The 20,884-nt window shown below is 54.0% G+C and overlaps 1 protein-coding gene across 1 annotated transcript in view; it reads right to left on the bottom strand.

The window, feature by feature from the left end:
- Nucleotides 1-20,615, bottom strand: part of LOC128276886 (homeobox protein Hox-A10-like) — a 33,839-nt gene extending 13,224 nt beyond the window's left edge. Inside the window, exons 1-3 of the mRNA XM_053015347.1 lie at nt 20,572-20,615; nt 15,436-15,481; nt 13,964-14,090 (exon numbers count right to left, since the gene is read on the bottom strand). Coding sequence (XP_052871307.1) covers nt 13,964-14,090; nt 15,436-15,481; nt 20,572-20,615 — 217 coding nt within the window. The remainder of the gene's footprint in view (nt 1-13,963; nt 14,091-15,435; nt 15,482-20,571) is intronic.
- Nucleotides 20,616-20,884: the final 269 nt, after the last annotated feature.

Raw genomic sequence — 20,884 nt, 5'->3', positions numbered from 1 at the left:
AACCGGGGTTACCGAAAGATTCGAATGGGCAGATTGACGTACGATGCTTTTCCACCCTAAAACCGGCCAATTGAGAATCGATCCCAAGGCTCTTGGGAATTGGGCCAGGTGAGTGAGCATAATCTAGGGCAAATAGTGCCACATTCCACAGATAAGCAGCACCGATTGATGGTCCACCAGCACCAACCAATTCCTTGGGTTCCAATGCTTTATTGTGCAATAAAATTGGGCATTACAACGCTGGCAGGCCCCTAATCAATTCATTTACGCTCCCCGCAACCGCCGTGCCGTGCCTTCTCACATTTGTTTGCTCCTTTTACAGACCCCTTACGGACACACCTCGCAGAGCGCAGAGAGGTGTAAGGATTTTTGCATTCACCTTCCGGGAAGAACTCGAGACGCTCTCGGAGCCGACCGGCGGCCCGGGGTGAGCAAAGCGAAGGAAGCAAGAGAAGAAGCGGCCGTCGAGGTCCTCCGTCGTCGCGCCATGTGAACATCTCATCCTCATTTACGGTCGGTAAATATTGTCTTACCAATCGGCCCCGGGCCGGCGCGAGCTCCGAAACATCGAAGTTGCAGTTCTCTCTCTCTTTATCGTTCTTGGTGTGGCCACGAAAACCGTGGATCATACATCATCGCAGGTCGACGCCGGTCGCTAGTGTGCCCCCACCCCCCCTGGACAAGTGCCAAACGTGTGTTTACACACTACTCCTACACAACCCGCGTAACATAACCTGGCGATTCACACCACCGGCCGGCGGCGGCGGCCGAAAGCCCGCGGCCACACACACCCCGGGGCGTGATGGTGTCTGGTGTAAAATCAATAGCCAAAAATTAAGGCGAAGAAAAACAAAACCCAAAGCACGCCCCAGACCGGGCCCCGGGACGGTGACGGCCTAACCGTCCGTCCCACCTCTTCCCAAAACACCGCAATCCGGAGCCCCTCTAAAGGCACGGCGACCAACGCGGCTTCTTTGCCTTCCACTTTGTTAACTTTTCTTGACTCTTCGACTTCGACTCGATCGCCGCAGAGAGGCAGAGAACGGTTTCCATTATTACGACAAGGACACTCCTGGTCGGCCGCCGGGCGCACTTAACGAGGACGCTGCTGCCGCCGACGTCCGCAAAAACTGCGGACGCGTACCTCATACTGCCGTTCCGAAGCGCAATGTGTGTAACACCCGAAGGAAGAAAATGAAAGGAAAATGACGAGTCGACGAGTGGTGAAAAAACAAAAACGCAGTGCCAACCAACCAACCAACAACAATGCACACGCCCCCCGGCGGGCAGGGAACGAATGTGGCCGACGACGACGAGTTAACGAGAAAAGGCATCCGATGTCCAGCAACAAACATGGGGCAGCATCGCGAGAGGCTTATTGTCGGAGTAGTAGGAGGTCCGGAAACTGTAACTACAGCCCAAGTCCAACGGCATTCCAACTCACTCCTCCACTGGGAGCTTAACGCGAGCGCTGAAAAGCCGATCGACTTAACTTCGCGACTCGCGGGATGATGTTAGAGGCCAAATATTGTGTCAGAGGTGGCGCGGCGCTCATAAGTAGCTTAATGCATCCACACAACGCGAAGAGACCGCGCACAGGGAGCGTTGGGAGCGTTGGGCTTTCGGTTCGTGCTCCGGATCTGGAAGTGCTAATGGGAACGCAACGCGAACACAGAATGAAACCCCCGGCGGGTCGCGTTGCAATGTTGCGATCGTTCAGCCAGACCACGTCTAGTGTTGTCTGGGGGGTTCCGGGTCGCGTCAACCGGGATTCTGTACGTGAGACATCTAAAAATCGGGTCCGCTGCAACTTGAGTCGCTCGTCGTTTCGATCGTCATCAGACCAATGGACTCTGTCCATGAGTGGATCACCAATAAATCACGGCTCTGTTCTGAGCAAAGCTGGCCTCGATGTCGACCTGCCAGTAGCGATTTGTATTAACGGTTTCACCAGGTTCTAGAAACTTGTGATACACCACACCTTTCTGGTCCCATCAGAAAGTCCTCTTTTGGAATCTCAGGGAATCTCAATCTCTGTAGTAGTTTTCAGGTCATTTTCAGGCACAAAAGTCGACATGGTCTAACCTCTTCAAAGATAACTTGCAAACTAAATTCAATGTTTTTATCGACCTAAAATCATTTACCGGATGTTAAAACAAGATAATGTTGCCAAAAAGGCATAATCAGGAAGATCAAATTGACAGCTAGAGCCAAATTTAACACAATCCGATTTCATAGCCTTAGACCACGCCGTTACGAACTTTTCGATTCTCCCCTACGGACTACGGTCGGACGGAACATTAGATCGCCCAACGAGCCAGACCCAGACAGGAACAACGGACTTGGGGTCGTCGTTAAAGTGTTAAAGAAGAGCGAGAAAGATGAGCACAGGACATCTTGAAAGGGGGCCGGTGGCCACCGCACGAAGGAAGTGTGGTCAATAGACACGAAGCACAGCCACGCATCGCCGCCACCACCCATCGTTACCTCGAGCGCGCCTACCCCGAACGAGCGCTTGTGTGCGATATGGGGTGTTATTTACATTTCACATTCCTTCCGTTGCGTTCCGGCGGCAGCTACTTCACCCGGCCTCTCTGACGTTACACGGCGGCCTCGATCGCTGGCCTCTGCCTCTGTTTCGTTTTCTTTCTTCTCTCCGGCCTGTGGTGTGTTTATGGCCGCGGTTTCTGAGCTGCCCTGGAGGAACCACGGCGGCACACAATGCTTTCTTTTCGATCCTGCGGCCGCAGTCCGCGATCTTTACAATTCAGCATCACTGGCCAAGACAGGGCAGGGCAGCAGCGAATACTTGAGACGAACGACGTCGCTCGGTGTCGGAACTCCCTTCGGCGGTCGGAGCTACTCGAGTGGGTCAGTGGGGCCAGTGGCGTTTTACAATTGGAAAGGATGAGATGGCCTCAGATGTCTACAGATAGTTCACCGAACAAATTAACAGACCATTAACTAATGGCCATATTGGAACCGAACCCAGCCAGCAATCATCTGGCGCAGGGAGTTACTTTCCAAAGGTCCAAACCGAAACTATGCACCAGCCCGTCCGTCGTGTGTCGTGTGTTTCATCATCCTCCTCATCGGTGTGCAATTGAAAATGTAACTAATGGTGCCCATATCCGCTAACGATCAGTGGACGAAGGAGAGAGAGTGTAAAGCGCAAGCGGCGGCGGCGGCCCGCAGCGCAATCATGGATTTTTATGTTTATTTAACGAAATTGACAATAAACGTCACCCGCTTACTGTCACACTCATAACTTGCGCCGGCAAGGCTCCCCTTCTTGGGAGGAATCTAATTTAACCCGCTGCCCATTTCGCGCCGGAGGGTCACGATCATCACTCAGCGCACTTTATGGGCGGCCGTTAAAAAGTAAAACAAAATTGAATTCCGCGCCCAGAGCCCCGGGTGATGTCGGTGATTTAGACATAGCTTTGCGCTAAATGGAATCGGCGGCTCTCGAGCACACCTGTGCAGCAGCTGACCGGCTGAGCAGACGACGATGGACGAGCTGATGAGGCGAAAATCGGCATCTGAACAGCGCACAAGTACGCGACGACGACGACGGCATACTCTCGCTGCCAAGGACCACTCATCGGGGCGGACTGCCTGAATCGATCAGTTCCGTAGAGTACCTGACTCAAAAATCCAATTCTTCGGCGGAACCCGAGCTGAAGCTCCTATGTACCAGCAACTTATCAATCAAAGACCAACAGAGTCTAGACACTTCGTAACGAAACTCGCCGCCGTCACGAGGTTCAGAAAGCCGAGAAGAACCATACCACACGATGTGACATAAGAGATGTGCGCGGCGGCAAAAGGCCGACCCACAAGAGACGCCACGGACACTCGAGTCGAAAGTCCGGGCCAAGTCCACCAAGAGTGTCCAAGTCACCTGTGCACCAGAGAGCGAGCGGGTTGCTGAAGATCAATAGCAATTTGACATTTGCCCTACACCGCCGTGCACTGTCCGCCCGGACGCACCTTGCGGTACGTCTCGTCGGTCGCTGAGAGCACTCAGCACTCCTAGCCGGCCGATGGCCGTTGCGGTGGCAATGACTGGCCGACTGGACACAGAGAGGGGTCCAGTAGAAAGTCATTTGAGTTTATTTTTCCCGGCGGGGTCTCGGGGCCGGGGACGAGGTCGCATTTCGTCTTTAAGTGGTGTCAATTTTTCTTCAATGAAATTGACACAAAATCGCACACCACTTGGCACCTCTCCGCCACACTCGGCTTCTGGTCCCTTGGTGGCCCTGATGACCGTGGCTTGGCACATTCTTCAGGCACTGTGTGTAGCACTCGTGTTGTGTAGCGGCCGGGCGCGCGCGATAATGCGTGCCATAAAATGAAGAATCAGATAAACGGTAGCCAGGAACAATGAGGAAACGCGCTCGTAAATAGGGGCACCCCCAACGGACCGCGGTGGGGAGTTAATTGGTCAATCCGATTACACTGCCCTTCGGCAGTCCCCCCCCGAGAAGTTGCCGCAAAAAATCGTGCAAAAGTAACAGGAGAACATAGCCGCCGCGTGGTGTGATATTTCACTATTGCATAACTTTAGGCGTTTTTCGCAAATTGGCCCGATTTTCGGCGGAACCTTCGTCAGGGAGCAGGTTAGATCGCAAGAACCTCAAGTCAAAGACCGAAACGCGTCTCCGGTCGGGCCGGTGTCAATTATCGTGAAATATTAGACAAACAAGAGCACGGTCTCTGATTTATGTGCCTCACGACGACCGGGGCGTCGGGGGACGACACCATCGCCAGCCAGCCAGCGGCTAGCGGATCGTTTTGCATTGTACTGGGGGCAACAGCCCGCGGGTCGACGACGACGGTGGCACCTAAAATGCCGCGCTTGTGCATTTGACGCGTGCCTTATGGGTTTGCAATTTATTTTACTTTCTCTTTGCCAGTTCGTGTGTGCCGTCCTCGACGCCGGCCAGCGGACCCGGCAGCGGGACAAAATGTTGTTGATTCTCCTTTTACAGCTGCGCGATGTTTGCGCCACCATGTGCCGCCGCCTCTCCCGTTATTAACGTTCCATTTCGAGCGCTTAATTAAAGTTGCTGACGGCCCGGCCCGGCTGAAATGACGTTAAAATAACCAACGGCCTGCGCGAGGCTCCGTCGGGAATCTCGGGGAATGTCCACCGGATGGGCCGTGCCGTGCCGCTGACCGGAGAGACCGGAAAAGGCTGACCGATTTCGACCGAGCCCAGATTGAAAACGTGGCCTTTTTGGGGCACCGGCACCGGTCGTTGATGGTGTTCACAGGAAAGTTCACGCGACAAGCGCCCGGTTCCCGTTATGTTTTCCCCATTTCCCGGCGAACGGGAAACGTAATTTCCGGCCGTCCCGGCAGTGTCCCGGAATGTGAATTTTCCAGGAAAAGCGAATCGTGACGATAAAATGACGTCCGTTTTAAGCGGGCCCAAAACCGTTCAGTGGCCAATTCAGCCGATAACGCCATCGTTTACGCAACTTTGTTGGGTTGGCTGCTCCACTGATTTTCCTTTCCATCGCACTCGGACTCGGAATTACGATGCCGCGACCGTTCTTTCTCAGGCGACCGAGGCCCAACTTTCCCACGTTATTTATTCCCCCCGCTGGCTGGCAATCGGTGGAATAAAATGTCGAAGAATAATTAACGCCACCGACGGCGGAACCCCGATCGGGCACCACAAATCGCTGGACAGCCGCGAGGTGTATCGCGTGTGTAATAAATAATTCCCGAGCCTAATGTTTTAATCATTCGATGCGCTGCGCACGATCGAGAACATGATTATCACTAATTTAATCTTCTTCGACCGGAGCGCCTTTCGCCTGCGGGACGGGTGCATGACTGAACTCCTAAGCGATTGGAGCGAGAGCGAGAGAGCGATCGAGAAGAATGCAGAAGGACGACCCCTGAATCCTTTCCGAGACCCAAAACTAGATAAAAATCTCGCCGCGATTGGCCCGATCGAGCGGGGTTAATAATTCACGATCGCCACCACCGCTTAAAGCCCCCTCGGAGGTTTCGATCGAGTTTCGGATGAACGAAGCAATACATCATCAGCGCCGCGAAGGGTAATACAATTGTCATCGGCAGTCGCCACTGCGCCGGATACAGCTGCAGGTTCCGTCAGGAACGGACTGCTGCTGGCTCCGACGGTTGGCTGTGAGATAGGGGATGAAAAGGCACACAACCAAAGGACTCATCATCGACCCGATGATGGCACACCACAATAAGCGAAGAGGGCGACCCCTAATGGGCCCCTTTTTCACTCTCGCCGCTGCGCGCGCCTAATGAACGGAACGGTTTTTCAATTTTCGAAGAATTTTTACAACACCGGCTGATAAGCCCGAACCGAAGAGGTCCGGTGGGTGAAGTAATCCCTTTGTCCGGCGCGCGCGTCCGGCGAAAAGGCGAAATGCACACCTTCACGGGTTGCGGGAACACACAAAACAAATTGGCCTCCCACTGTCCGGGGTCCTCATTAGACGAATTAATGGGCTCTCTCTCTCTGTGTCTCTCGGTGTGTCGCTTCGCTTTGTTCTAGGTGCTGGACCACAGCATCATTGGCCATTGGAGTTTCAAGGTCCTTCGGCAGACTACGAAAAGGACGACTGTACCTTCGCAAATCGGTCAGTCAGTCCCCGAAATGGGTTTTCGATGTCCGGAACGCCGGGGGGTGGGTCCTGCAATTATTTGTGACACAATCGCACATATCGCAGGGGCCAACTGCCGAGGCGGACCCTCGATAAGATTAAGTGCTACAACAGCATCCCCGAGTCAGTTCCCCGGGAGATCGCCACTAACGGAAGTCAGACGCTGGACTTCAAAGTCCGGGAACAAAACGAAAAATGGATCCACCCATTAAGGCACCCGCAGATAGACGGACATCAAAGCTATCGGGCTTACCCGTGTACCGATAGCGCGAAACATGAAGTAATCGGAACGCCACGGAACACAAATATCTTCGTGTCATTGCGCGCAGGACCCCCGAGCACGGGTCCATTAAAAGTGGGACCCATCCCGGCCTGCCGACAGCAAGGCCGAGTGACGGCCACCGCGCGAGTGGCAACTTAATCCAACCACTCTCCCGGGGTCCGTCCGAGCCCTCCCCAAGTCAATTTGCCATCAATTTATCATCGAGCATTAATCTCGTCGCGAAACATCGTCGTCCGCAACCTTTCCTACTTATCCGGACGACGACGCCGGGGACGACGACGGACCCCGGGACGCTGACATCTTCTTTGACGTATGCCGCGCGGTGTCTTCGACTTCGGAGTCCGATAAGCTGGACGTGGAGAACGACGTTTCGGCTTCTGGAACGGAATTCCCAAGAGAGCGCGCAGGGTTTTGGGCTGTTTTGAGATCTCGTCTTTTTTGCTGTTGGTGTTGTTGGGCGCAAATGAGCACCGCACCGCGCGTCCTGCAAGTAAGATGCAAGGGTGCCGTCCGGGTCCGCCGCACCTACACGTTTTCCTTTCACATACTTTCCTTCGGACCGAGCGGCGGTGGCGGCGGCGGCGGACCGAGAGTTCGTTTGCGCCCACACACTGATTTTGGGATACGAGAGGCGAGGCCACGGAATACCTGATGGTGACGGTGTTAGATGGTCCGACGTTGTCCCAAAACACACAACGCGTGTACGTGCGTGCGTGTGTGTGTGGGGGAAATTACTAAAAACAACAAAACCCGACCGGAGGGGCCTTCTCTCTCATTGATCTTCTTTGGGACGAAGATTTTTTTGGTCTTTTTTTTCCTGTGTTGGTCGCCCTTTGGTTGACAACTTTCTCCCGACAAAGCCCGACACGGCCCACTCCTGGACGGACGGCCGGACTTGGTCCCGGAACGGGGTCCAGTGTCCGCAAGACGAATGGATGCATCAGGAATGCGTGTGGTGCATGTCATGAGCATGCTCGGTTTCGATGACGCAGGTAGCCCCGGGGAAGAACTCGGGAAGGAAATTGTTCCCCCGGGGTTCTCGGGGTCTTGGAATGTCCAGCTCAGAGCGAACGTTGGTTCCGAGTTCTCCCGGCCAGATTATTCACCATTAACTGTTCTTTTGTTGTTTAAACTTGATCTCAAACACCCCACAAGTCATCTTTTCCCCGTGTCCCGCCCCTGGACCGCACCTGGACCAGCAGAGTGTCCGCCCTAGCGCCCCCCCGCACGGCACCGCTGTTGGGTTGGGTGTGTTTCGCTCGTTAGAAGGTTCTCGCTTTCTTTCTGAGCCCATTCGACGACGACGAGCGATTGATTTCCCAATTCTTCGGCACTAACAAGGTTAACGGCAATCGTCCGCTTTCAAGTTCCTCCGACGCACGCATCTCCAGCTGAGACCATTCTACCGCGCGCGCACCCCACGTGTCCACCAGGATTCAGAATCCGCCCGGGGCTCCGGGAGAAAGTACGCAAACCTGATCGACGGTGCACCGGGTCCAGGTGCGGAGAAAGTCCTTTTTGCCTGGGCCACACACACACAATTGGCAACAACCGCCACAAATCATTGACAAGACAATCGGTGAAAAGACACCCTCTGCGCCGAAGGTCATCTCCAGCTGCCCGGCAATGGACGGGACCACCCCGCTATCGACTAGAGCCGACAACATTGTTGCTCTCTGTTGCCTCACGGGCGCACAAAACCGATCACTGCACGCCACGGTTAATTGACAGGTCGGTCCGGTCCCGGGAAAGAACAGGATTCTTCCCCGGGACCGAGATCGTCATCAACATTTATCATCCAGCCAGCCAGATCCGGCAACGCGAAGGACACACGTCACAATATGCACACCCGGACAACAAGAATGCGCGGAGGATGTGGTCGGGCAGCGATCACGTCAAAGACACTTGTCAAAGTGGAGGCAACCGAAAAACAAATGACCATCGCGGTGACGTTTGACATCGCGGAGCCGCGGGCCTGGCAGGAGGAAGATCCGCATTGCGCGATGCCGGGACTCTGAGAAAATCGGGAGAGGGTTGCGTGGAATTCGACTCCGCCACTCCGAGCGTTCCGAGCATTCCCGCGTGGTGACCAAATCACGTACGGTCCGTCGGCTACCGTAACTTAGGGTTTTGGACCCGGTGGCGTGCGGGAGTAAAATATTGACTTATGCGCCGGCTACGTAAGCCACCCACGGAATGCGAAAGGGGTCGTCCGCGTCCACGTCCCCGCCGTCTCAGCCACCAGACCGCAAATGATGCCGCAATTGACGCAAACTTCTTCACTACTTTTTGGGGGTCCCGTCTGTTTCTTCTGTGTTTTTTTTTGTTGCTCCCGTGCGCTTAGTATATGGCGGCGAAGAAGCAAACGAAAACATTGTGCCATCGGACCCGGGGGGGTTGGCTACCGACGACGACGTGTGGACGACCGCGTGTCGACGGTTTGCGCCAACAAACCGACCGACACCGAAAATACCGAAAATAAACGAAATTTACAATTCAAAGCACGTACACGTATTATGTGGCCGCGACGACGACGGGCCACGGTAGCCGGTAGCGACACCCGCGGTACGCGCGCGCCACTCGAAGTGCCAGTTTGAAGGCTCGATTAATTAATTTGAACAGACGCAAATGCCAAAACATACAGACGGCGAGATGGAGGCGGCAAAAAAAGCTCCAACTCCGCGGATCCACGGGACGTCCAGCGCGGCGACAGCGGGAACTTCTTTATCATCGTCGGCGCGCGGAGGCCGGCCGGGTCAGGGAGTGTTAGCTTAGGCTAATTGGCGCTGATGGAAACATCAAAATCGCTCATTGATGCTGATCCGCGTCGTCACAGTGGTCATGTGATACGTCCTTAAGAGCCCGGCCCGGCCGGCCGGCACATGGCCACGCCAGTCATGCTGCTGGAGGCTCACGAAATTTGCATTCGGTGATGCCATTTTTTGTTCGTGGAAACCCGGAGCGACCACCCGAATCGTTTCGTTGAGATGAGCCAGACGAGACGGATGGGCGTTTAAAGTTTTACGACGAATAAATTCCGAAGCTACGCCGAAATGCCGATAGGCGACGAGACGAGAGAGCGAATTATGAATGTTTTATTCGGAATAGGCCACGAGAGGTTTAGTGGAGGCCATGGACTGTTTACACCTCCGGGTTCGTGGCGCGTGGAATTATTAAGCTCGAGGTCAAAATTTTGTTGTAATTTTTTGGGCAATTTTTGGGGCCGTTAAGAGGTGGCGAAGGGCGCACAGAAACTGCCAAACAGTTCAACGAACTGGGGTAATATTTCATACTTTAATCCAATAGAGCGTTGAAAATCGAAATCGAAATTGAAGCCCGAATTATTAATACCCCAAACGAAAGCACAGCGCGCATTAATATTGCATCGTAAAACGAATGGCATTACGTGGCGGTGCGGGGTGTGCGCCCTCGCAAAGGTCAGGTGCATGAAAAATGGATCAGTGATAATAAGAAAAACATAAAAAAGGAGAGACACGAGACGAACGATCATCATCCCCGTGGTCGGGTCGGCCGTTCGCGTTTGGCCGATCGTCATGCTTACCGAAAAGTCGCTACGAACAACAACACCACACCGGAGAGTGACAAAGACAGAGAAAGAACCCAAACCAAACACAACAACAAATCGAACACTTATCCAATTTTCGATCGGCAATTTATGGGCGTTCGGGTTTCGTATTTCATTTGGCGCCACGGGATCGTAAATTTCTCGAGCCCGACCGCGCCCGGAATCCGGTACGACACAACAGCAGCCAGGCAGCATCATAATGTTTAGCCCCGGCCCGGGATCCCGGATCGGTGTAGGCACCACCACCGTCAGCGGCATTAGGACGGGTGCGTGTTTAGTCTACCGAAAAGCGCACCGATCGATCGATCGAAGGCGAGCCTCAACTCAACATGAGCCCGCGCGCGATCGATACGATCGCATACCGCGCCTCGGTTCTTTTCGTCCCCTTCTGGACCCTCTCTTTCCCCCCCCTTTTCCCCTCTTTCTCTCTCGCTTACGCAATAGAACGAAGCAGAAGATTTCCTCCATCCAAGTGGCCACCGAGACGCGCAGAACAAAAGAACTGAACGATCGCAAGACGAAGAACCCTTCGACGAAGTGGTCCCTCCGAAATTTTACCGAAACAAAAAAGGGACCCCCGTCAAAATTGCATCCCTGTCAGAGTGTGTGGCAGAAGCACCCTCCACCACGGCCCCGGGTTGGTGGCTCATTAATTCCTCTACGGCGCGCGGGTGCGAAATCGAGGACCCCGGGCCTCGGACTCCCGGGAAAGCGCTACTTGAGAAATGCATAAAAATGAAGTCATCTCTCGGAAGAGGCTCCTTCGGGCGTGTGAAGGACTCGACCAGACCACAATCCAGAAGCCACTCGAGCCGGTGGTCTGTTTGTCCTAAATCACGCAAACGCACATGGCGTCGACACGACCGTGAGAAACCCCCGCAGACAGGAGCGCACGTGAGCGTTCTCGGGAAGAGAATTAAATCGCCCGGCCACCCGGCGGCGCTGTGTGTGGTTTCGGCTCATTTGGTCACGCAGGAAAATTAAGAGCCGGACAAAAGATAAATAAAGCCGCAATATAGACACGCAGCGGCGCAGCAACACGCCAACGTTACGCGCTTTGCGCGCCATTAGGTCCTACCTCCGCACGCACGCCAATCGCCGGTGCAGTCGCTGGAGAGGAAGTAACGAAGCCGAGAAAAATTAAACTTCAAAACACAAGCCAACCAGCATCAGTGGTGCAACAATCGCTACAATGCACCGAGGCGCTTTTGATTGAGCCACTCCAACACCGAGTCCGGGTCCTATGGGGAGCCTCAGAGCTCCTGGGCCACCGACCATGGGGCGGATGGAGGGCGCGGCCACCGGGCGGGACGGGACTGGAGGTGGTTAAATGTTTATGGGTGTTATTTTCCTCACTTTAAAAAGGAGGCCCAAATAACTTAATTCCTCTTAACACACCGCACCGTCGCACCGTTCGACCCTTTTGGTGCCCTTTTTTGGCCACTTTTCTTTCTTCTTCGCCGTGTGCGCCGCGCGCCTTTCCGATTTCCACCTTTCCGGGCGCGCGTTTTTTTGCCCGCTTCCTTCGCTTTTGCCGTTTTGTCTCGCATTTTATTACCCCCGCTCGTTCTTTCGCGCCCTTTTGTTGCGATCCTTTTGACCTCTTTCTCTTTCGCTCGGTTTTACGATCGTTCCGATCTTTGTTAATCTTGGCCGGTTTGCTGCGCTTCGCTTAAGCTTTGCGTTTGCCGTTGTTGTGTGGGTCTTTTTCTTGTTTACTCCTCCCGGCTTTTGCTACGTGCGCGCGGTTTGCTATTAACTTTTCCACCTTTTTACACCACACAAAGCACAACGCGCGGTCGCTTCCACCTTTTCCCTGTTGTTGTTGTTGTTTTGCCTTCTGCTTTCCACACGCCTCCACCGTCGCCCGTTTATGATTATCTCTTCCCGGTTAGAGAGTGCTCGGGCAGCCCGGGCAGCGACGTTGACGTGGTGTCCTTCCGGCACAACAAGGCAACGCATTCCGACCACCGAACGCATCGCGGACGACACCGGAGAACCAGTCAGCCACACACCCCGAAGGCCCGTAGTTGAATGAAATTTCCGCCCTTTAAGCCATAATCCTTTGACCATAATCCCCCGCCCGGTGTCCCCTAATCGCACCAATAGACCGATCTCGCCTGATGATGCCGCTCAGAATGAGCAGCTTAAAGCGTTGCGTTCCGGACCGAAACCGACCGGTCGGTCGACGAAGACGATAGAGCTGGAACCCTTCTGCTGTCAAGCGGGTTGAAAGAACCCACCAGCTGACCGACCAGGCCACAGGTGCTGCGGAGAGGTCCCTGGCCCACACAGCACACCCTTCATCCGCTTAGCCCTTCCGCGCCGTTCCGCATCAGGCGTCGTGATTCATGATTCGCGCGAAGATGAACTTCGGCTCCGGAGCGTGGCCTAAACCCGGGACTGCTGGTGCCGCTCGTGGTGCTAAGAAGTAAATTAAAAACGCGAAACGCACTAAATCGCGGACGCGGATAATCGGACTCCGCGCGCGCCCAGGAGCGGACTTGAGTGGTCCAGAAGGGCCGCGAAGGAGCAGAAATCAATTTCCTTTAATAATAGCACGGAACCGCCGCCGACTGCCGAGCGTGCGAAGGTTTTCCGCCAATTCTCTCTCGCTCGCTCTCTCCGGCGGAGTGTTTTCGTGCGTCAAAATGCACAATCGGTCGGCCACGGGGTCGACTTCCACCTATCGCGTGAGACATTCCAAGGAGAAGCAGGGGCTGGAGGTGCCTGCCTGCCCCGGGGGCTATAATTTCGCCCCCGGAGGGTTCGGATTCGGATTCCTGGCGGTGCCTGGAACTGCACACACACACACACAGAGACAGCCGGGAGGACCGCCCGAGACATGAGGATAATTAAAAGCGATCAACTCCACAACAACGGGGCACACGGGCAACGTGTTCCCTCTTGACGCCTCGGCACGGCGCGGTCTTTAGCAAGGTCCGTGTGTTCCGTGGCAGCTCCCAGCCGAGTCATCGGGCGCTGCGGAACGCAAACAACAGCCCGAAGACACAGCGAAAACGGTCGACGCCGGGCCAAGAAAATTGGAATTCCCAGAAGTTCCTCTCCTCGATCGGCGGCCAAAAGTTTACGACCGTGGGGAGCGGAGAGGGGGAAGGGAGTTGGGCCAAGACCGACTCTCATTTCGGCCAACTTTGGTGCCGATCAGGGTCCCGAAAAAATCAGCTGGACCGCGGCTTTGTGCGCGCGAAAAGACCATAAAGTACCTGCCAAGCCAACGAGTCCAATTCACGCGAATGGCCGAGGGCTTAACGTGGGCGATTTTTTATGGTTATGCTCTGCGGTTAATCGGGTCCGGTGCTGAACTCAACTCCTTCGAGGTAACATACTTTTTTACGATGATAATAGTATTAAATGTTTAAGTTAAGGTACCCAAGAACTGGAAATTGGAATTGGTTCGGTTCGCTCGCTACTTACGTGGGGGACCATTTTGGTAATTGTCGTCCGCAAACACGGCACCGTTTTTCACTCGCACAAACTTCAGATTGCACGCTGACTGCAGAAAGATGTCGTTCCGCGTTGCTGCTCCTGCACTGAATAATGTCTGCGAGGAAGAAACCAGAGGCAATACGAGAATGTGGTTGAATTAGAATATTATGACTTTGAGGAGAGACTAGCATAGTTTAACCCTACAACAGCGTCCACAATGACGTCACCGGATGTTAGCTACGACCGGAGAGCGGAGAAGTCTAGTCCGGAACCTCTCTAAATATCTCTAACTACGCTAGACCTTTCTGGCTACACAAGAGATGGACATGGACATTACTTTCCATTACATTACCGTTGGAATATTGATCTGGGACCTGATTTAGACACCAGCAATTATTGAAAGGGATAGCTCAGAAGTGACCCGGAGAAATTGGGAAAATAGTAAATCGGGAAATGGAATAGGAAAAGAAAATGACGACGAGCTCGATCGTCAAGATCGGGGATCAAGCTTCAAAAGTGCCTTGCTCCATTCCTTAGGTCCCTTCTCTGCCTACGATATCTTTCTATCCCTTACCTGACTTGCCGACCTTACTACATCTAATCAATACTAAATCCGGTCCGAAGACCAAGAACTGACAGGGCCTGCTGCCAGATACGTCGTTCCGTCGGAGTGGAAACCCGGATTGAACGGATAATTGGGGAGACCCACACACCTCTGCCCGAGAGCCACAGACCCGGGGCCTGACACCGGCAGCGGAAGCTCATATCTCGGACACTCCCTTTGACGGCACGGTCCGCGGCCTAGAACCACCTTCACCAGCGCCGTTTGAAGCGCTGCACGCGTTTCGAAGCGCTTTGATTGTCGTTATCAGTGATCACTTCTCCGCCCTCGTGTGTGTGTGTGTGTGTCGTTGTGTGCTAATCGAAAACCTCTCCATCACGCGTAGGAGGAGTGTTTGTCACCGGTTAACGCTTTCGAAACTCCCGGCGCAAAAGGGGCAAAAAGGGGGCAAAACTGGAGCACCACAAGCGGAACTGTCAGAATTGACAGACGTGTTGTCCGGGACGGGGCGGGCGGACCAAGTCGTTTGACCTTCTTCTATTTTTCGAGCGGCCACACCGGTCGTTATTGCGCCACATCCGAGAGATGTCGCTTCCGACATTCCAGCAGAGTGCGCGCTCAAGTGCGAACCGCTGGGAGTGCGCTAAGCACAAAAGCCCGTCAAGGTTGGCCCAGCCGCGCGACCAGCGGACCCGAAAGGCCTTCAGCCGCCAGTGCAGAGGTGACGCGTGAATGTGTGTCACTTGCGGAGTGCACTTGCTGGGGGAAGACTCTTCAGCCTCCCCTCAATTCTTCCCGTAATCGGTGGCTGCTCCTGCTGCTGGTTCTTCGGTGGTTGGATCGACGGGGATGAAGTGGGTTCTCTGAAGGGGGGACATCCGAACGCGATTATACTCACCATCAGGAGGCACAAAATCTCGGCATAGACGGTTAGCTGTGATACCCTGTAATGGGAAGAGAATGGTGGAGAACTTTAGCGGAGATTATTATAATGACCACCCGACCCGACGAGAACTCAAAGCGCTCTCAAATGGCAATTCAGCTTTTAATTGCTTCCGATGGCGGTGGAGGCTTCGGAGTCTACTACTTCCGAACTATATCCTTCACACCGTAACAGCCCTAGATGGTGTCTTCGGTTTCTGACGGAATCACATGGCGCACGGATTGAGAATTATGTCAACAACTACCCAGCAGCCCGCCAGCCAGCTTCGAAATCTCAGATTCGATTGTTGTCCCGGTTTCAGAAACCCCCAAAAACCCAAAGTACCCGATACGAATGGGACCGAATCAGCACAACCCGCGGGTCCCCGTTAAGAGATAATTAATTGAAATCGCACGTCTCGCAGCGGTCCCGTGCCAGGATCCAGTGCGTTGTGTTGTGTGCACATTATGATTGCAGCTTTACGGCCACTCGCATGTCCCACGGAGCACGTTGGATACCACGCCACCGGCGGGTTGATAAGTTTGTGGACAAACCATTCCGCGAGTAGGAACTGGCAAGATATTTATTGACGCTCCAAGTTACAGTCCAAGGGCCTGCTGAGTATGTTTGCCTGCCGTTCCACAAAACTATCAACTCACGTGGCCACACCGGGTACGACGACAAATCAGTTCACACAAACAGCCTGGCGGCCTGCGGTAATTGAGCCGAGCAGTTCGGTGAGGTACGGGAATTAAAAGTACGAAATCTTCCGCAAGGCTGACCGGCCACGGCGGCCAGCCCAGACATCAGTGATTGCGATCACGTTTGCACGTCCGTTCCAATGCCAGGCGAGCGTGCCGAAAAAGGGCACACCAGTTGGGGTAAAGTTGGGCTGCAAATGGCACCACACCACAGGAGCCCCTCTAGTGGCCTATCGTAATCCTTGGGTCGGCGCGTGAGCCCAGCCCAGCCCAGCGGGCGGTCAATCGAACCGGCCCCGGGACGGATTAATTAAATTAGCGTAGCGTAGCAGCTCTTCGGGGCGAAGGACTTCGGGCCGGGGCACCGGGTGTGTTCCGGGTGCGTGCACAAGCCACCAGCACTTTATGGTCCGAGAGAGACCGATCGGTCGGTAGGCCGTAAGTGGCCGTATCTCGCCCCGTGAGGAATTTCCGATTTCGTTACCCTCCCTCTCTCGCTCTCGAGAGAGTCGAGAGTGGCGCACCGGAACCGGCCACCGGTTGCCGGTTTCGCCGCGGCTCGTGTCACTCGAGTCGAGCGCGAGTCCCGATGTCTTCATCTAAGCCCCCGAGAATGCGGCTGTCGCCCTTGCCTAAGCCTTGCGGTGAGGCCCTTGCGTCGTTAAGTAGCCAGCCTTGCGATTGGACCGAGTCATGCAGCGAGGTGGCCCGTGTGACAAACAACAAAAGGAGCCCCAAACCAACTGAAACCGATTCAAACCGATGTCACCGATGTCAAGTGGGACAGTGCGGCCCGGATTTCGCCACCGGCGGCCAACGGCGCAATTCTTTCCCGAATCGGGCGGGTGCCTACCAGGGGGTACCGAGAGCCTCGCGGAAGGAGTCTGGAGACGCTAATAGGAGCTGCTGGCCCACTAAACGATAGATCAAACACGGGCGATTGGGCGATGCGCGAAATGTTTTTGTGACGCCAGAGTAGCGACGCTCGAGAGGGCCGCCCCGGGCCACTAGTAGGTAGTGTTGGCTGAAGTGGTCAGAGAAGGGTTGTCAGGCGGGGGGAAGGAATCGGGATAGGAAAATTAATAATTTACCGCTGATAAAAGTCCGTTTACAATGTCGTTAGTCGCCAGAAGGCGCGAGTAGATAATGCTCTGTGCTGTGCTGTGCTGTTCGAACTCGGCGCGTTCCGGAGGATAGGACGCAGAGGTGATAGATGGGACACGGGAGAGAGAGAGGCTGGCGGGGTGCTGGTGCCGGTGGTATGCACTTATCGTTTGCTCTGCCGCCGTTAATTAAACCCCCGTCGAGAGGCGAATAATACTCCCGCAGCGTCCAGAAGCGAAGCCACGCGGCGCGCACAGCGACATATGCGCACGGCAAAAGGGTGGCCACGGTGCGGCAAGGTGGCGGCAGGGTGGTTTTCTTTTCTTTTCCGTTAATTTTGCACCAAGGTGTGCTTTGGCACGGGCTGCTCCTGCTGCTGCTGCTGCTTAAACTCAAGTTAATTTCCGCCGGCCGGCCGGCCACCCGTCGATATCGAGAGAGGCCGGAGCCCCTACCCTCGGGAGTCATCAACAACTTCATGACCGACCGACCGACGACGAAGCCGATTATCGATATGGGCTACCGGTGGCTCAATTGGTGGCGCTCACCGTGTCCTCTCCTCGCTGGCTCGCGGCTCCTGGCACACACCTGGCGCAGACCTGGCGCGCAAGGGAGCGCTTCCAATTATTAATATCTGATGGTGTTTAACGTGAAAAGGCAATTGCTTCAGCTGGCCGCGGGCGAAGGCACACCGGGCGAAGGTTGCACCTTCGCCACAAACTGCCTTCATTTCTGCGTTTATCGTCATCGTTTCCCTCCGCATAGGGATCTCCTCGCGCGGTTCCAAAAGTGGACACGGCACACACAATCTCCGCAGCGGACCTTCGTGGGACGCATAAAAAGGCAGTGTCACATTCGTTTCGCTCGTTTTCACAGACCGTTTCGCACAGAGTGCGAATTGAAATCAATAGCGCAGACCATCATCATCATCGGGCGACCATTTGAATTCTGTTGACGAAACAAAATTGAGACATCAGCAGCCTTTTGATTTCATTGCCCATCCGGCCTGGCTCGCCACAAACCCGGGCCGCACTGTAGCTGCAGTTTGTGGTGGCTCCCGACCGGCACGTCCATCCATCGGTAGCCACCAGCAGCAATCGGGTCGGCTTCCAGCTTCCAACCGCAGTGCGACACCACGCTCCGAAGGCTGTCCGGGGGAACAGACGAGGGGGGGATGTCAATAAAAGCCGACGACGCCGTACGCCGTTTTGCCGTACGGTGCAGCGAGAGCCAGACACGGGCGGACGGACGGAGCGATCTCGGCCACGGCGTTCGGCAGATCGTAACCCCTGTCAAAACAAACACTCGAACACGACCTGAACTAGGCAGACCTTACGGGCAATAGAAGCCGGCGGCGGTGGCGGTGGGTGGCAGTAATCAACGGCCACACGGTTGGTGGTCGCACCGCAGGTGCTGGCGTGGAACGGATTACCGGCGGTGCAACGGCGGATCTGTCAACAGAGTGCGCGGATTCCAATTGCGCCCGCGCTGACAGGGAGCCGACGGATTTATAATATTATCAACCACCCGCTGCTGGTGCGCCGTGAGTCTCAATGTCGATCTCTAAACGATCGCTCGCTCTCTCTCTCTCTCTCACACCCTTTTCAGATGTGTCCGATGCGGGGAGGTATGCAAATATTCTGTCGCAGCGAAAGGATTTCCGACCGCCAGATGGTAGACGCACACACACACAGCGACGCGGGCCATGCTCCACATTGAAGTCACGTTCCGCCAACCGGGGAAAACCCCATCGGTTCGAATCTGTTTTATTTTCGTGTTTATTTTGTTTTTTTTCAGCACCAGTGTTCCGTGGAATGAGTGCGAGTCGGAGGCTTATCGGCCAACTTTCCGTCACCCTCGCACGCACGGTTGGGAGCAGCAGCAGGGCCGAGCAAAGGTTTCGAACCTTCATGATTAGAACTTAATTCTTGCAATTTTACAATAGATTGCGTTACTCACTAAATATAACAAATATTTTTTTAATGAAATATCTGTTTGACAGCTACTGTCATTACGCATCTAACGCAGTACAGGTTTTTTTGCTAAAGTTTTAAGCATTTCAACATGTCAGGTTTTGTTCCCGGTAAAGTGTTTTTGCGGGGAGTACTTTTTCATTACTTCAATTTGAAGAAAACTGCTACCGAAAGTAATCACATTTTAATGGAAGTTTATGGTGAACTTGCTCTTACTGACAGAACGTGTCGGATGTGTCGGAGCCAAAAAAGGTTGATGATGATGAATTGGCAACATTGCTCGAGCAGGATCCATGTCTGATGCACAAAAGAACTTACAGAAATGTTAGGGGTTGACCACACGACAGTCCAAAACCAAGCCGACAGCAACCAAAGCGAAATATTTACTACGCAAAGGATATGCTGTGCATACGGTCGGATACGAAAGGTGTGGTGCACTATGAGCTTTTAGAACCGTATTGAATTCTTGAAGGACAATCTCATCGACAACAAGTAACAGATTTGAAGCAAGGTTTGGCCATAAAACACCGAGAATGGGATAAAAGACATGAAATGAAAGTATTGAAAAATGGATCTCTGGTTGGATCGCTCCTAGTGATAAGAAGTTCTATCGACTCGGAGTCAAGGAACTACCTGAAAGATGAGAGAAAGTAGGAGCTAACGACGGACAATACTTCATTAAGGTAGTCATACGTTTCGTTCTTTTAGTTAGGTCACAAAATTATCGAATAAAGACGGCAAGAACTAAGTCCTAGACCTAATACAAAAGGGGGGGTATGTTAGTAAACAGAAGGTAAGAGCAAAGGGACTATCAAGCGAAAGGGAACACAACAGGAGCATCAAACGGAAACGCACTGAAGAAAATCCTTCGACCTTCAGTCCTTCCTATTTACTATGCGCTTGTGAGTGAATTTTAGACTCGCGACTTCAAGGATCCGTGTTCCGGGGTCTATCTACGTCGAGCGCGCTCGCCTATCCCGTATCGTAGCTGTTTTGATGTTTTGCTTATCAACACTAATTTCGGCCGGCATTCGATTCGGCGCCCAACTTAGAGCGGAATGGAACAATGTTATCACATCACAGAAACCGGAACTCACACTCGTGCCACTAATCTCGACCCACTTTCGCGGTACCGGAGCTAGTTCCCGGAATTTCAGCACACCATAAACGCCGGTAACGCGCAGTTTCGCCCCCGAACATCATCATGAAGATGTCCGAGAAAGGGTCCGACCCCGGGGGCTGAGGCTGATAAATTAGTCACGAAAGGCCGCGTGGCGGTGCGTACCAAACTCCGGATCGGCCCAGATAAGCTTTAATGACCCAATGATGCGTACCGTGCGCTGTCCCATTCGGGACCACAGGCACGTAGCCGCACCATCTTTTATTAATGTAATTTTAGAACACTTCCTTGGGGCCGCTTCATCCGCTCGACCAAGAGATATCCACCGAGTCGTGGCTCGTGAGGCACATAAATCTCCCGTGGGAACCACCGCCGTAGGGAACGATGGAGCCGATAACACCCTGGTCCCCAGCCGAGTTGCTTAAAAATTCCGCATAGATAGCCTTGGCTAATGAGAGGGTCGCCTCTGTCCATCACGGGGCCAGAGGGATCGCATCGCAAAACAGGTGTGATTTGATTTGCAAAGA

This window comes from Anopheles cruzii, chromosome 2 (genome assembly GCF_943734635.1).
Source record: "Anopheles cruzii chromosome 2, idAnoCruzAS_RS32_06, whole genome shotgun sequence".
NCBI lineage: Eukaryota > Metazoa > Arthropoda > Insecta > Diptera > Culicidae > Anopheles > Anopheles cruzii.
Note: the sequence above shows the minus strand (reverse complement) of the source record. Positions and strands in the feature narration are given on the sequence as shown.